This window comes from Antechinus flavipes, chromosome 1, assembly GCF_016432865.1.
Source record: "Antechinus flavipes isolate AdamAnt ecotype Samford, QLD, Australia chromosome 1, AdamAnt_v2, whole genome shotgun sequence".
NCBI classification, from domain to species: Eukaryota; Metazoa; Chordata; class Mammalia; order Dasyuromorphia; family Dasyuridae; genus Antechinus; species Antechinus flavipes.
The window spans coordinates 363,313,441-363,330,382 of record NC_067398.1 but is presented as its reverse complement, the minus strand read 5'-3'; the positions used below and the strand labels follow the sequence as shown (position 1 = coordinate 363,330,382).

Sequence of the window (16,942 nt, the reverse complement as noted above, 5' to 3'; positions counted from 1 at the left end):
GAAATAACTGGGGATGTCTAATCTGGAGAAGATAACTCTTAGGGAAGATATAATTGCATCTTATTCTCTTACTATCTTCTCTTGGGGACTATCATAATTCTCTGTGCTTAGAAAGTATTTAATATATATTTTAGAAATTGAACTGAATGATAGCTGTCCTTAAATGTGTGAAGAAATACCATGTTGAAAATAGAATCAGTTTATTCAGTAGGGTATCCAACTATGAAGAACAAGACCAATGGGACTATCTACTAAAAGTGTGATCTTGGGCCTATACTTTATGAAAAGATAGATGAGGAAGTTACACTATAGTCCCTAAGATTCTAATTATTTCTAAATCTATGATTTTGTGACCCTAAGGAAGCAACAGAATTTTGTCATTGAAATATACCACAGACCTCCTGAATAGAAAAAAGAAATAGATGAATAGTTTGGAAAAGAGTCTTGCACAGAAATTTGATAAAGCAATGATAAGTGGCTTCAATTATCCAGACAACTACTAGAACTCTCTCTGGTTCTATTTGTGTCTGTGTCTGTTTTTCCTCTCTCTGCCAAAAGTAGAGAAGCTAAAACCTTCTTGGCATGTCTCGGTGATCATTTCAATTTCAAGAGTTGGAGGAACCAAAAAGGGAAATTCTATTCTGAATTTGATTCTTACTGATAGGAAAGAACTGACTTCTACAGTGGAAGTGATGAGAATCTTGGGGGAAAGTGATCATTCCAGGCTATCCTTTGTGATGGAGGAAAAAAAAACCTTGGAAGTAGTTTGATACATATTCTAGATTTAGGGAAAATATCTTTCAAAGGGCTCAAAAGAAAGACAAGTAGATCTAAGAGCTAAAATGCTCAGGGGAGGTAATGGTGGAACAAGTTGCAGTATATGATAGCAATGAGATATTACTGAGCTATGAGAAATGACAAGCAGGATATCTTCAGAAAAACCTGGAAAGATTTTCATGAACTGTTGCAAAGTGAAATGAGCAGAACCAGGAGAATAATGTACATAGTAATAGCAAGGTTACATAATGATCAACTGTAAATGATTGCTATTTTATGCAATACAATGATCCAAGACAATTCCAAAGGGCTCATTATGAAAAATATTACCCCCCTCCCAAGAAAGAATCAGTAGAGTCTGAATGAAGATCAAAGCACACTTTTCGTGGCTTTTATTGTTTGTGTGTTTTCTTCCACAACATAACTAATATGGAAATATGTTTTGCATGATTGTATGTGTATAATATATCAAACTGCTGTCTTAAGGAGGGAAGAAGAGAAGGAGGGGAAAAATTTAGAACCCAAAAAGAATTTTTAAATTTTAAAATTGTTTTTACAAGAAATTGGGGAAGAAATAAAATATTATTCAAAGCTAATAAAATGCTCTAAGAAAGATAGCTCAAGAGAAAAGGGAGATGCTTAATAATGAAATTCTGAAGACACAGAGAAAAACATTTTCAATGAGAATGTGTGAGATTCAACTTTAGGAAGAGCTTTCTTTTTTATTAAAGCTTTTTATTTTCAACATTCACTTTTGTAAAACCTTGCAAATTTTTTTCCTCTTCCTTCATCCTACCCCTCCCCTAGATGATAAGTAATCCAATATATGTTAATCATGTGCAATTCTTCTATACATATTTAGAAAAAGCTTTCTAACAAGAAATGTCTCATAACAGAATTAACTTTTGCATAACATATTGACCTCTTGTCACTGAATGGGCAACATGGAAGTTGATAATAGAAGATCCATGACACTAGGTAAATGCGGCAATTACAAAATTAGATTTCAGAACATCCACACTGGAACTCAAAGGCCATCTAGTCCAACTTGACCTCAAATCCCCTTTAAAGCATGGTCACCCAGCTTTCGCTAGATCAGGGTTTTTAAAATTTCTTCCCCTAACAGCTTTTTGCCCAAGAAATTTTTATATGATCCCAAATATATAGGTTTATAAAATAGGCATACAAATCCAACATTTACTGATAATAAATCACAATTTCATGATCCCCACATTCAGTTATGAGACCCCATATGGGGGCACGAACCACAGTTTAAGAAGCTGGGCACTATATGATCCCTAAGAGGGAAAAGTGACTGCCTCCAAAAACAATTCATCCCCCTTTTGCACAGCTCTAATAGTTAGAAAGTATCTTCCTTACAACAGATTTAAACCTCCCTTGCTGAAACTTCTACCCATCATTCTCAGTTTTATTCTCCAAGGTCAAGCAAGACACATCTTCTTTTATTTGATAGACCTCTAGGTACTTGAGGATGGTCATCATGGCCTCCTTAAGTTTTCCCTTATTCCAGAAAATGCCTTCCATTGATCCCTCAAAGGCATGAATCTTGAGATTCCTCACTCCCTCCAGGTCATCTTTCTCTGAATTCCTAAATAAATCCTTCACAAAATACATTACACAGAATTCAATAAAATACTTCACTTGCAGCCTGTTTTCACAGTGGGGCTGCACAGTAAATCCTATATTCTGATACTCTTTCTATGGTAGGCTGAAGTCATACTGGTACCTAGTTGTGACAGGGATATGGCAAAGGGGAAGAAACTCGAAACACAAAACCAGTTCTGACAACTCAATGGCTACTCAAGGACAAACCTCAAGGAGCATAGGTACCAGAATATCCTCAAAATACTCATATCAAAACACTGGACCATGGGATAGGAATCAAAAGATCCAGGTACAGTTTTGACCTTCAATGATTCTAGGTTCTGATAGCATTTCTTCTGCATTCTTGGCCTAGGTAAGTTGGGAGAATGAGTCCCTGAGAACAAATTTAGCCAGAGCTTGTGTCAAGATACTAGCACTCTCACTGGCAAAGGGTCAGGCTTGTATCTTAGTAGAAAATTACTTTGGTTTGAAAAAATAATGAATGCAGTCAGATCTCCAAGCTGAGCTGCAGCCTGTTTCTAGGTGATTAGTCATCTCCATTGCGCATTTTTCTTGATGGGGCAGATGTGGAAACTGCAAATGGAATGGACTCTGCATAGGGTCAGACTCCCACTGGAACATTTGCCTGTGGCCTATTGGGAGTGAGGAAGAGAGAAATAGTACCTCTTAAACTTCAGGGAGTGGAAGAACAAGGTCATCTGTGGAAAAACTACTGCATGGCTCTATTATTGTTTTGCTTTTTTAATCCCAGTTGTATTCTGTTTAAATGTGACAATACAATATACACATCCCAGTCCCCAAGACAAATGATCAATTATCCACACTTGTAGGAAATTGTTCTGCTCAAATCATGAGGCTATAATATAACCCAGGTCACCACTGTTCACTTGATGGAGGCCAGCAGACTTATATCTTTATCTCTAGGCGAAATGAGATATCCTCATGTTTTCTAGCTTTTATAAATTGACTGAAACATTACTTCCTCTGACTTTGCTAATTATTTGGGAAGATGCATCCAACTCATCCCTTTCATCTTGTTTTACACCCTCCTTTTCTCTTCTCCCCATCCTATAGCCAAAAAACAAAAACAAAAAAACAATTTCAGTATATTCTGCAACAGACTTCTTAAACTTTTTTTCCCTAGTGTTCCCTTTTTCCTGGAGAAGTTTTTATATAAATCCAAGTATATAGGTATATAAAATAAGTATACAAATCAAACATTTACTGATAACAAATCATAATTTCACAACCCCCATATTCAATTATGAGATCCCATATGGTAATGTGAACCACAGTTTAAAAAGCTGGGTTCTATAGGATATATAAGAGAAGATTTGGAAGCCATCAAAATTTTCTTCTGCCTCCCTACAAAGGTAGCTGAGAGATCTGAGTTCCAATTCTAGGCACCATAGGACCTGATCACCCTACTCTCCAAAGTCCTACATTTTCCTTTCAACAGAAAGTACATGGTGATTCTTTGTGGGTAGGTGGCACCATAGTGCCAGTTCTGGTCCTGGGGTCAAAAAGACTCATATTTCTAAGTTCAAATCCAGCCTCAGATATTGGGCAAGTTTCTCAACATTTAGGGCTTTAGTTCATCCTTTGTAAAATGAATTGAAGAAGGAAATGATAAAATCATCCCAGTATCTTCGCCAAGAAAACCCCAAATGAGATCACGAAGGATCCGACACAACTGAAATAAATGAACAAAAATTCCTTCCACAGTTCTAATATCTAAGAAGGTGACTAGAACTCAGTGCTCTGAGCTTTTTGGAAGATGAAGCTGATATTATGGGATATATTTCATAAAATAACACTTAGAGAACATTTATTAGGAAGAGGAAGAAGAAGAAAAGGAGGGTAAGAAGGAAAAAGAGGATAAGGAAAAGGATGAAAACAAAGTTTTGGAATGCCACCAAAAGCTATCCCATGGTTATAATGTAAAGAATGAACTTTGACTTTCACCCAGAGTTACTCTTATTCTAAACATAATTCTTACAAACTGGGCTACCTGGTTTACCAGCCCATAGCAGATTAGGATCAAGATATTGGGGGAAGGGTAATGCTAGAAGAGGACCAGATGATAGCAATAGAGGTGACAGCTGACAGCAGGGAAAGAGACAGGAAAACTGAAAACAGCAGATCTGTGCTTCTTGTTACAGCAGGCGACCATAATTGATGCTTGGAATGATGACTCTGAATCATCAAGAAAAGGTTAAATTATGTTTGGCATTCTCTGTTGGAGAAGCCAGGACAGCATATAATATATTCGAGAAAGATTTCATTCTAGAATAGTTATAAGAAACAAAATCTGGGCTCCTCAAAGGAATAAGCTTCAGTTTAACTTAAAAAAATATGTATTCTGCAGACTTTAAAGTGATATATATGTGTGTATAAATTATTGATTATGAATATCATTAGAACACTCATTTTGAATGATGCTAAATAAATGAAGTATTATAAAATATATAAATATATTTCTTCCTTGAAGTCTTTCTAGATTAATGGGAATGGGTGAATGGGAAAGAGATTATTATTCTGTTGTCCCTGCCCTGCCTGATCTCCAGGTTCTACATGATTATTTTCTCCTAGCCTAAAGCTGTCCCAGAGACATAATATAAAGAATGAACTTTAAATTTTACTCAGAGCTACTCACTTTTTTTCTAAACATCATTTTCACAAACTGGGCTACTTGTTTTCCCAACCCATCCTTTCTACTTATCACCATTTGCTGCTATATATATATTTGCCTCTTTTATGTATATGAAATGGACATTTGACTGCTTTGCTCTCTGTTGGCTTACTATTTTGCCACCTATATCTATATCTTTTATATTAAATTTGTTTTATTGTGCCTGTGACTTCATTTTTAAGGTCCTAAAAGGCAATGACCAAGTCTATGTTGTGTCCATTGCATGGTATCCTACACAACGGCACATAGTTAGGTGCCTGATGATGACTTGATAACAGTTGTTATGATGTTATCATCATTACTATTCTCACAGATACAAAAATGGACATCCTGACCAATCTACAAGGTTTATTCTTTAGTCAACTTTTGGTCAACTGAGATTTAAGGAACAGACACATTAGAACTCAAAGAATAAGGTATCAAATTGAATCAAAATGTATCAAATAATGTATCGAAATATATGTAACCTAGAAAATGACCACTTAGGACCCAAAGAGTCATCTGGGGTCAAAAAAATTATCCATAAAATGGACAGCTTAGAATGATCAATGATCCAAAATAATGATTACTGAGGAAATGCAGAGTTGAGGCTTATGTCTGGTCCTTTATCCAACATGACCTTTCTTCCTTCCCTTTTCCCTCCCTGCCCAAATCTTTTTCAGGAAAGATAAAAATTACAGCACCTTGGGAAACATGCGAAAGATTTCCTGGTTGATGTGGTAGATGCCACTCGTGTCTACCTCGTACTTGAGCTTTGTGCCCAGAGGGGTGTTTTTCTGGGTGGTGAAGAGAAAGGAAGGAGCATTACAGCACCTGGAAAGAGTGGACCTGCAAGGCAAGGGAGAAAGAAAGGAAGGACCTGGTTAGGTAGTTCTATGTGCAAAAGCCATTCTAAGTTTAACATTGCCAGAGAATTACCAACTGGGAGGGACACCAGAACTGTAATTCATCTGATTATTATGCAGCTCTTTACTACTCTTTACTTATTCCCAGCATCCTACATGCTCATTCTCACCTAGACCTTGCTCAAGATGTTCTTTCACACATTAGCTGACATGGGCTAACAGATGATGTGTATGGGTATTTCTGCCATGGATTAGATATTTGAAGGAAGGAGGCAAACATGGCTGATATATATTTTAAATTCTGAGAGCTTTCTTTAAAAAATGAAGCAGAACATACCCTTTGATCCAGCAGTGTTACTACTGGGCTTATATCCCAAAGAACTCCTAAAGGAGGGAAAGGACCCACATATGCAAAAGTGTTTGTGGCAACCCTTTTTGTAGTGGCCAGAAACTAGAAACTGAGTGGATGCCCATCAATTGAAGAATGGCTGAACAAATTGTGGTATATGAATGTTATGGAATATTATTGTTCTGTAAGAAATGATCAGCAGGATGAATACAGAGAGGCTTGGCGAGACTTACATGAACTGATGCTGAGTGAAATGAGTAGGACCAGGAGATCATTATATACTTCAACAACGATACTATATGATGATCAATTCTGATGGACCTAGCCATCTTCAACAATGAGATGAACCAAATCAGTTTCAATAGAGCAGTAATGAACTGAACCAGCTACACCCAGTGAAAGAACTTTGGGAGATGACTATGAACCACTACATAGAATTCCCAATCCCTCTATTTTTGTCCGCCTGCATTTTTTATTTCCTTCATAGGCTAATTGTACATTATTTCAAAGTCCAACTCTTTTTGTACAGCAAAATAACTGTTTGGACATGTATAAATATATTGTTTTTAATTTATACTTCAACATATTTAACATGTATTGGTCAACCTGCCATCTGGAGGAAGGAGTGGGGGGGGGGAAGGAGAGGAAAAGTTGGAACAAAAGGTCTTGCAATTGTCAATGCTGAAAAATTACCCATACATATATCTTGTAAATAAAAAAGCTATAATAAAAAAAAAGAAGTAGAAGAGGAATCCTGTAGGACTATCAGATGTAACCACAATATGAGCTCTGATTGTCAAGTTCCTAAAATCATTGACTTGAGATTGGAAAGGATCTCAGAAGTAATCTATAGAACCCAGGGACAAGTTCCTCTCACCTATGTATGTACCACCCCACTCTCTAGGACTGTCCCCTCAGGGATCTGTAATGTCTGTGTTCCAAGGTTTCTTATCACTCTACAGCCATACTACTTCACTCCCCTGGAATCAGACATGTTATATGTAGGATATAATCTGTGATGACATATGCCTCCAATTCAGCAAACAGCTGCATCTCTGACTGCAGAATCAGAGACCATTCCTCCAGAGGCATAACAACTTTTTCCATAGTCTGCAATTTCCATCCCGACCCCACCCGCATTCTATCCCCCATTCACACATACGTATACTTAACCTTTCCAGATTTTGTTATTATTAAGGATCCAAGTCAAGACCCACTTCCTGCCAACATTTTTTTTCTCTGATTACTCTGGTTGATAATGACCTTTCCTTCCTCTGAACTTTGGATTAACTTGCGGTATACAATTTTTCACCCAATTACAAAATGTTATATTATTCTCTGATTGTTTCATGCTTGTGACCCTTGGCTCACTGGTTAGATACTAAACTCCTTGAATCTTGGTAGGGAGAACTTGTCTTTTAAAATTTGTGTATGGGTCTGTGCCTCTGGCATAGCGTCAAACACACAAACACTCCATAAATACTTATTGAAAAAGAGAGAAGGGAGGGATGAAGGAAGGGAGGAAAATTTGCTCATCCCCACCACTCCTGGTACTCACTTCTTACTCTACTTGAGGTGTTGGGTCAGAGCAGTGGAAAAAAGGAACATAAACACTCCTTCCCATCTCCTCTGCAACTCTAGCAATGGTCTCAAAGTTAGCTTCCCTAACCTTGTTCCATATCCTTATCCTCCCAGAGACTCTATCCTGCTCCTGAAAAGAAATATACAAAATATTGGAGAATTGATCTTGTAAGTTCATAATCCTAACGTTAGAAAGGATCTTAGAGGCCTTAGAGCCAATCTCTTCACTTTACAGATGAAGAAACTGAGATTAAAGGAAGTTAAATATTTGTTCAAGGTCACATAGGCAGTAAATAGACTAACTGGAATTTGAGCCCTAGTCTTCTGACTTCAAATGCACTTCCTTTCCATTATACCATAATACTTTTCTTCAGAAACATACACTAATTTCACTTCAGTCCTCTATGTAGACAGAGATCCACTGATTATAACATGGTCATTTTATAGCAGGCTACAGGATCAGAGTGAAAAAGAAAAAGAGAGATAAAGTGCTTTATTCCCTGTTTTCTGCACAACTAACCAGTAAAAATGTATAGAGGTCCTCAATCTATCAATCAGTCAGCCAACACTGAGTTTATAAATATTAGAAATGAAACAATCCCTATTCTGAAAAAAAAATGATTTTCTAGCATCAGGGACAGAAAAGTAGGGCAGAAGCTGAGACACTGTTCTGGTCTGCAGTAAGTCAGGGAAGAAGCAACAGATAGATCAATCCCTAAAACTTTAGGAGGGAAGGAGAGGAAAAGGGTAGGGGACAATGGAAACAGAAGGGGGAGAGCAAGAAGGGGAAAGGGAGCTAGTTTAGAGTAAGAGACTCCACAGAGTCCCAGCAACCCTCCCATCAAGCTTACCAAGTTTATTTCCCCCAAAAACTAGAGTCCCTCCCACAGACCCCTAGAGCCAGGCCCAGTAGCTCTGAGCTGAGAAAATCCTCATTCCTACAGCCTGACAAATGAGCAAGAAGCAGAGGAAACTTGGCTCCTACTGATGAGACTGCAGAGAGGGGAGATGGGGCTTTGGCATCCCAATCAGAAACTCTAAATGCATTTCCCACAAAAAGCATTCCAGACATGGTGGTCATGCCATCATAATATAATGAGGAGCCAACACGGTAAAGCAAAAAGTACACTGTATCTAGAATTAAAAGGTCTGGATTCTCATATCAGTTCTCCTGCATAATCACTATTTGTTGTTCAGTCTTGTCTGACTCTACAGGACCCTCTATGAGCTTTTCTTGGCAAAAATAATGGAGTGGGTTGCCATTTCCTTCTCCAGTGGATTAAGGCAGAGATTATGTGATTTACCAGGGTCACACAGCTAGCAAGTATCTGAGGTCACATTTGAATTCAGGTCTTTCTAATCTCAGACTCAGTGCTCTATCTACCGAATCATTTAGCTACATGTCCCTAATTGTCAAATATTCACTTTGACCTAATTGACCAAGTCTTTCCCTTCTCCTACCCTCAACTTTATCACCTGTGAAATGAGGATAATGATAGCTATGCTTATATCACAAGGTCTTTGTGAGAAGAGAATTTATAAAAAAGATCCATTCAAAGGCAAGTCTTTATTAAAGTGCCATGCTTCTGGCACATCCCAGATAAAATGGACTTTTCTGGATTGGTCTGAGTACTTAGACACCACACAGAGTGAGTTTTTTTTTCCATGGGAATATGTTCCAAGTTGCAAACATTTGTTAATGAACTGAAAGATGACCATGTAAGATTCTTGGTTTACATATTTTCAAAGGGCTTACTATTCAGGAAACAGGAGAATATTAACATGTAATCAATGGAAAGTGGATGTCTAAACATTTTTAAATGTGTCCTTAAAATCAAGAAGGAAGTTGGATATTATGATAATGAACTTGGTTCATCCCAAAGGGCTTCCTGGGAATTGTAGTTCATGAATTCCAAAAGCAGACCTTATAGAAATGTGTGATGCTGCCCTTCCAATTGTTAGGCTCTCCCCTAAAAATTTTGTATGAGAGCATGTGTGGTATAATGGATAGAGAGTTGGTTTGGGGTTTAGTAGTTAGAAGCTATATACTAGCCCTGGAAATGTCCCTGGGCATTTTAGTGAAACTTGAGTTTAAAATACAGAGATGATGCTGATCTGCCTTGACAGAGAAACTTCTGCATCAGGATCTTCTTATATCACTGAAATCATAGTTCTGGCCTATAAATGCTGATACATTCCACATTCTCTTCCCCATTAGAATGTAAATTCCTTGAGGGCAAGAATTCTTTCATTTTTGTCTTTATAACCATAGCACCTAGCACAGGGCCTGGTATATACTGGGAATTTAATAAATCCTTATTAATTAAACATTATTAATAACAGCTCCTTTGTGTAGTCTTTTATAGTTTATAAAATATTCTCTACCCATAATCCTATTCAAAATTTAGAACAGCTCTATGAAGTAGATAGTGCAAGTATTATTATTTTCCTTTTAAAGATAGTGAAACTGAAGTTTTGAAAGTTAAGGGACTTCAGTAAGTTCCCACAATTAATAAGTAAGCAAGAAGTCAAGAAATAAACAAACAACAACAACAACAAAACATCTTCCTATTCCAAATTGCAGGCTCATCCCATTATATGCCATTCTCCTCAAAGTATCTGCTCAAAAATTGTCACTGAATCAGACACTGAAGGGTTAAACCTCAAAAGCAATGTGAGCTTAGAAAATTAAGGGACAATGTGGCTGATGAAATAGGCTTGGGAATCTAGCATGCAGAAGAGACTGGGGAAAAAATGCTTTTTTTCCTCCTCTGCAGCTGGTGTTCCACCTGGAACTGTATTCTCTCAGGAGCTAACGCTGGGCTGGGGCTCAGTGGAGAAGGTCAGATCCTGGGAAATTTCCCGCCTTGAGAACTGAAGTCCTTCCAGCCTGACTGAAGGGAAAATGGAGAATCCTCAGGGTTCAGATTATACCATTTGAAAGCCCATGAAATCTCCATTTGTCCAAAATGGACGACAGTTTACTGAAAGCTAAAACCGTGTGTGTTCCTCCCCTGCCCCTTGGGTTCAGCCATCCTCAAAAGCCTATTATTTAGAGCCATAATTATCACTTTTGTGTGATCTAGAGGAGCAGAAAAAGCCAGACCACCTCCACCTCAGTGCCCGATCACCAGTTTCATTGAGAATTAACAAAAGCTGAAGGGAGTCCTTCCCAAAAATATCACCCAGAGCCCCAGGACTTATGCAGCTAATTGGGAGCCCTGCTTCCACCTATTCTTTCTGGGTTTTAGTTTTCTCAAAGTGAGGGGGTTGGAGTAGATGATCTGGGGGGGGGAGGAAAGAGTTCCTTTAAAGTAACTCTGACATATAATTTGGAGGGCTTCACATAATCTGTGGACAGAAAAGCTTTTGGCAAATACTTTCTTTCAAATACTCTCTGGAAGTAGGATAAAAAATAAAACAGACTTCTGAGTTCAATTTTTTCCCTAAATTAGAGAAATGCTTGGTGTTTTTTTCTCCCATTGCTTTGGTCCCTGAGCCCCAAACTAGGACTCTGACTTATAGGCTACTCTTCCAGAAACCTAGCTCCAGAATCCACGTTTCATTCAGTACCTTCATGAAAGTTGGAACAAAGTGTTCTCATCCATCCATTCTTCCAAGGGAAGTCTTCACATGCTCAGGGTACATATCCCCCCAACTCATTGATCGGTTTGAGTTCCTTTGGTTCCCCTCAACTTGGTTGAGCCTATCTGCTGAACCAGTTTACTAGGGTATGGCCACTGTGCTTTTTAAGAGGCACAGACAGGTGAGTGCTGGGACAGGTGAACACTAACGGTCGATGGACAGCCCTGAAAAGGACAGCTTATCTCATATTAGAGGTGCTAGTCCTTCTTGAAAACTCCATACATCCCTGATTTCACTGTAAACCCAAAGGTAAAGGATTCTGCTTTATCTTGCCTCCTGGGGCTCGTGGTGAGCTTAAACAAAAGGATCATCATGTACATAACTGCAGTGTAGGCAAGAGCTATTTCAGAGGATGAAAAAAGTGCAGAAATTCCATGAAAAAATTCACAAAATCCTCCACAACAAGTACACTTTGAGATTCAAGGTCTTCAATGCCAACATAAGCATGGGAGGAGGGTGTTAAATATATTGGAAAATGTGGTTTGAGATCAAGAAATTAAAAAGTCAAAGATTTGTAGACTGCTCAAAAGCTTATAGACACCCACCTATACATCCTGAATACTTCCTTCAAGAAGAGAATTTTGAAAGCAATGGATATAATTAGCACCAAATGGCATCATTAAAAAATGAAATTGACTCTATTTTAACAGGAAATAACTGATTACAGACACAGAAGTAATTTCAAAATCAGCTTTCAGTTTGCAGTCCAATCATGGACAGTTCAGAGCAAAGATCAACATAAATGCTAGATTAGATGAAAAGACTATGTGATTACAGCACTTCCAACCTTCAATAAGCTGAGAAATGAGAAATGGATAAAAATAAACACATTGTCTCTTATTGTACCATGTCTAAAAGAAGTCTTACTGATTCAAAAGAGTTGCTACCGTGCCTCTCATGGTATGTAATCATGGAATGTAAGTATATTAAGAGTATCATTATATTGAAAGAAAAGATGGATTTTGAGAAATATGGCAAGACGTGTGAACTGATTCAGTTAGAAGTAAGCAGAATCAGGAAAACTACAGAAACAATTACTACAACAACTTAAATGAAAAGAACTACAGAGTGAGGTCAAACCCTAAATAAACTGTTATGATCAATCTTGGACTTGGAGAAAAGATGGGGAAATGTATTTTTCTCTATCCTTAAAAAAAATAAGAAAATGTGAATATGGAACATTGTATACAGTAGGCACTGTTAATTGATTTTGCTTACTACCTTATTTGCTTAATTGAGACAAGATAGAAGTGATGATAATGCAAAAAAAAGGCTTAATAAAATAGTCATTTTTAAAACTAATTGCTACAATAAAGATCTGCATCCATCAGCAAAGGCAATCTCTTTGCCAAGGGCATCCCCCAAAATGCTTATATTTAAAACCAGAAGAGAGACTACTAACAGAGGTGACATGGGATATAACCATTAGTGTTTCTATTCTGATCTCCTCAGCAAAGATATTGGAACCAAATCACATGGGGATTCTACTTCCTCCATACAGAGTAATAAACAACATGAAAAAAATGGCAATGGCACTTTAAGAAAATGAAGTAAGGAAAAGCAGCTGGACTTGACCAAATATATAACAAAAGAAATCTGTGCTAAATGTGATGTGAAGGGTACTTTAAAATCATTCTCAAAAATGGGAAAGATTCCAAAAGAAGGGGAGAGGAGGAAGGGATGAACCTAGGAAGTGTAAACCTTAAAAACATAAACCTAATCAGAAACAATAATGATATCTTAAATAATAAGCAATATCAATGAAGAACAAATCACTGAAACAAGTAATAACTACATGAAAGACAATAACGATGAGTCAAGCATAAGCAGTGAGAACATATGTGAAGCACTTTGTACTTAAAGCACTAAAGAAAAGCTAGCTATTAATATTACACCAAGATTTCTGTGAAGCAGCTACACTAGTCCTCAGAGGAAAAATTATATCTCTGAGAACGTCCATTAACAAAAAAGAAAAAGAGAGGAGTAAGAAACTGAATGCATAATTTTAATAATTAGAAAACCAAAAGAATGGGGAAAAGCATGAACAGTATGCTGTTACATCCAAAACTGGTGACCAAGAAGTCAGCAACTATGAGTTCACATGTCTGGTTTCTCATCTATAGAACATTACAGAGCATCCTCAGGAAAGGCCCTTGGTTTAATCACTCACACTGAAAAAACAGAATGGATGATGTCCAGGCCATGAATGCAATTGCACAGAGAATCTGAGTAAGCCCATTTATATCACAGTCAGATTAGACATAATAGGAATTACAAGGAAGAGTTAAATGGCATCTCGAAAATTGTTTAGTGCTTTCAATTGCTCCCATACTGTTTCATGTTGCAACCCATTTCTTAAATAACAATATTTTCCCAGTGCTGTTAAAAATGGAAACCCAAAAAATGGAGTGTCATACTCCCAAAAGAATCAAAATTACCAAAAAAAAAAAAAAATCAAAGAAAAGCACATTATGGATATGAGTAGGCCCATATTTCAAAACAATGGCTTATATGTGAGATGTAAAAGGCTACAGTGATCTGTAGATATATATGATTCAAAAAATATGTATATGATACATATATGTAGATAGAAAGCATATACATATATATACATATGTATATGTTTATTTATTTATAACATGTCTCCAGCTCATTAGTTAACCTATGGATGACTAATGGAAAACATGGCAAGAATTATATAGGATTTCCTCATCTGTAAAATGGGTTTAATAATACATTTACTAACTATATGATGATCAATTCTGATGGACATGGCCATCTTCAGCAATGAGATGAACCAAATCAGTTCCAATGGAGCAGTAATGAACTGAACCAGCTACACCTAGGGAAAGTACTCTGGGAGATGACTATGAACCACTACATAGAATTCCCAATCCCTCTATTTTTGTCTACCTGCATTTTTGATTTCTTTCACAGGCTAATTGTACACTATTTCAGTCCAATTCTTTTTGTACAGCAAAATAACAGTTTGGACATGTATACATATATTGTATTTAACTTATACTTTAACATATTTAACATGTATTGGTCAACCTGCCACCTGGGGAAGGGGATGGGGAGAAGGAAGGGAAAAATTGGAACAAAAGATTTGGCAATTGTCAATGCTGTAAAATTACCCATGCATATAACTTGTAAATAAAAAGCTATAATAAAAATAAAAATAATTAATTTCATTTAAAAAATAATAATACATTTACTACTTCAATGAAAGGTTTGCTTTCCACAAACTAGAGGCTATTATTAACACCTCCTACAGATGATCTCTTCTTGAGAAAAGCTCATATATAAAAATGTTGATCTCTTAAGACAAATTATGGGGTGACAGTAAAGCCATTCTTCACTTTCAAATTAGATTCCCCACAAGATTCTCTTAAATTGTGAGCTCTCTGAACATATTTTAAATGAAACTTGATTGACAAAAATCTAATTCATATGTTTTCCTTTGGCAAAGTCCATAAAGCAAAGCCTACCTGCATGGGGAAAAAAAAATATTGCTCAATCAACAAGTCTTTACTGAATACCTATAATGTACTCAATACCCTACTGATGAGATGGAGAAGATGGTTAAGATATAGTTTCTGATCTCCCAGTAACAGGAAGGACCATTTTATGCTTGAGATAATTATCACATAATACTAGACAACATGTAATTATGTGCCAGACAGTGAGGTACTAACAATGAACTGTTAGCAGGCATAGGCAGTCAGAAGACAGAAATAACAAAAGGTTTCAGATTTAAGCTGAAAAGTCACCCAATCAAACCCCTTCACTTTACAAAGTAGGAGAATTAGGCCCAGAGAGGTTCTGTGTTTTGGCTGGGGAACACAGATAGTAAGTGGCAAGGTTAGGTTTTGAACCCAGATCCTCTGTTTCCCAATTCAGAACTCCTTCCACATTCCACACTGCTTCTCAGTGGTCAATGGGGTTGGACCTAAATGGTGAAGTCCTCATAGAAGAGACGATTTGAGATAAGCTTTGAAGAAAGAGTAGAGTCTAGATAGAGAAGAGATCAAAGATATTTGGAGAAGGAAAAGAGGGGAAAATAATATCATCTTACATACTTGAACTGATTGGCTTCTGAGATATTCATTGCCCATTTGCACATCTGGAGACTCTTCCACCTGTCAAACAGCTCTGATTGCTTCACCCTTTAAAAAATTCAAGCAGAGGAAATCATCAAAATTTAGTCTGGCCAAAGTTTTCATAATTTAAAATAATTGCAATAAAATCTTTCTGAATCCTTATGGCACAGAAATCTTCACAGGAGGAATACTGGGTTGATCACAAGGTTCTATCCACAGAAACTAGAACCCAGTTTATTTGGATGACAGACTTTAAGATTCCCCCCCCCCAGGACTGAAAGATTCAGGATAAAAGGAGAGAAGTAAGAGCAGCTAGGCAAATTAGGTTTCATAAAATTCTAGCGAATTCTAAAGCTTTCAGGTGACTACTTATATCATTTCTATAAAATCTTTGTCGCAAAGGCCAGTTTCAAAATGGTCCATATACACACAGAGGGCAGGCTTGATGAAAATGAAGTATTTTAGCAAGTTGATTTTTGCAAACAACTGCATAACAATTCCCCTTTTGCTTACACACAACTGATTAAGATGTGTGGGGAATATGAGATCCCATAGTGTCACTCCAAAACATGTTCTTCTTTTCTCCTTAAAAGCCTTTGAAGAGGAAAGTCATGTTAATTGTATTGTTACAAAAAGTTTACATATAACAGAAGATCATTCTCCATCCCCAAAGAAACAGAAAAGAACCATCAAAACTAACTTGTATGTAAGTCGAATTTGGACTACAACAGACCCAAATTCTCATTCACAGATTTGCAGATTTGTGGGATCACCACTGAGCTGAAAGGGAACTCAAACACCATCTGGTTCAACCAGAAGTTAAGTCAAAATCCCCTCTGCATCATACCCAGTAAGGGGTCATCCAGTCTTTGTCAGAAGATCTCTAGTGAGGGGAAATCCACCTCCTCCCGAAGTAGCTCATTGCACTTTGATACAGCTTTAATTATTCCTAAATTTTCCCTTAAAATGAGTAAAAATCTCTTTCTACATAAATTCCACCTATGATTGCTAGTTCTGCCTTCGGGGAACATGTATAGCAAGCCTAATACCTCTTTCACAAGACTGTACTTTCAATTACTTAAAGATGCTGTGCCTTTCTTTTTGTTCTCCCTCCTTTTCCTAGTAATACTGCAGGAGAGGCAGTTTGGTAGGCTAGAAAGAGCTGTGAATATGGCTCAGAGGACATGGGTTCAAATCCCTGTTCTGCTATTAACTTTGTGATCTTGGCAAGTCACCTGAATTCTCTGGCCATCAAATTTCTCATTTGTGAGCTAGATAATCTCAAAGATCCATTCCAGCTTGACCTCTGAGCCAGTTCTTCCCC

The 16,942-nt window shown here is 37.2% G+C and overlaps 1 protein-coding gene across 4 annotated transcripts in view; it reads right to left on the bottom strand.

Annotated features, from left to right (window-relative positions):
- Nucleotides 1-16,942, bottom strand: part of ST8SIA5 (ST8 alpha-N-acetyl-neuraminide alpha-2,8-sialyltransferase 5) — a 128,665-nt gene that overhangs the window by 35,641 nt on the left and 76,082 nt on the right. For all 4 annotated transcript variants that reach the window (XM_051969661.1, XM_051969662.1, XM_051969663.1 and 1 more), the window contains 2 exons: nt 15,598-15,684; nt 5,779-5,923 (listed from right to left, as the gene is read on the bottom strand). In XM_051969661.1, coding sequence (XP_051825621.1) covers nt 5,779-5,923; nt 15,598-15,684 — 232 coding nt within the window. The remainder of the gene's footprint in view (nt 1-5,778; nt 5,924-15,597; nt 15,685-16,942) is intronic.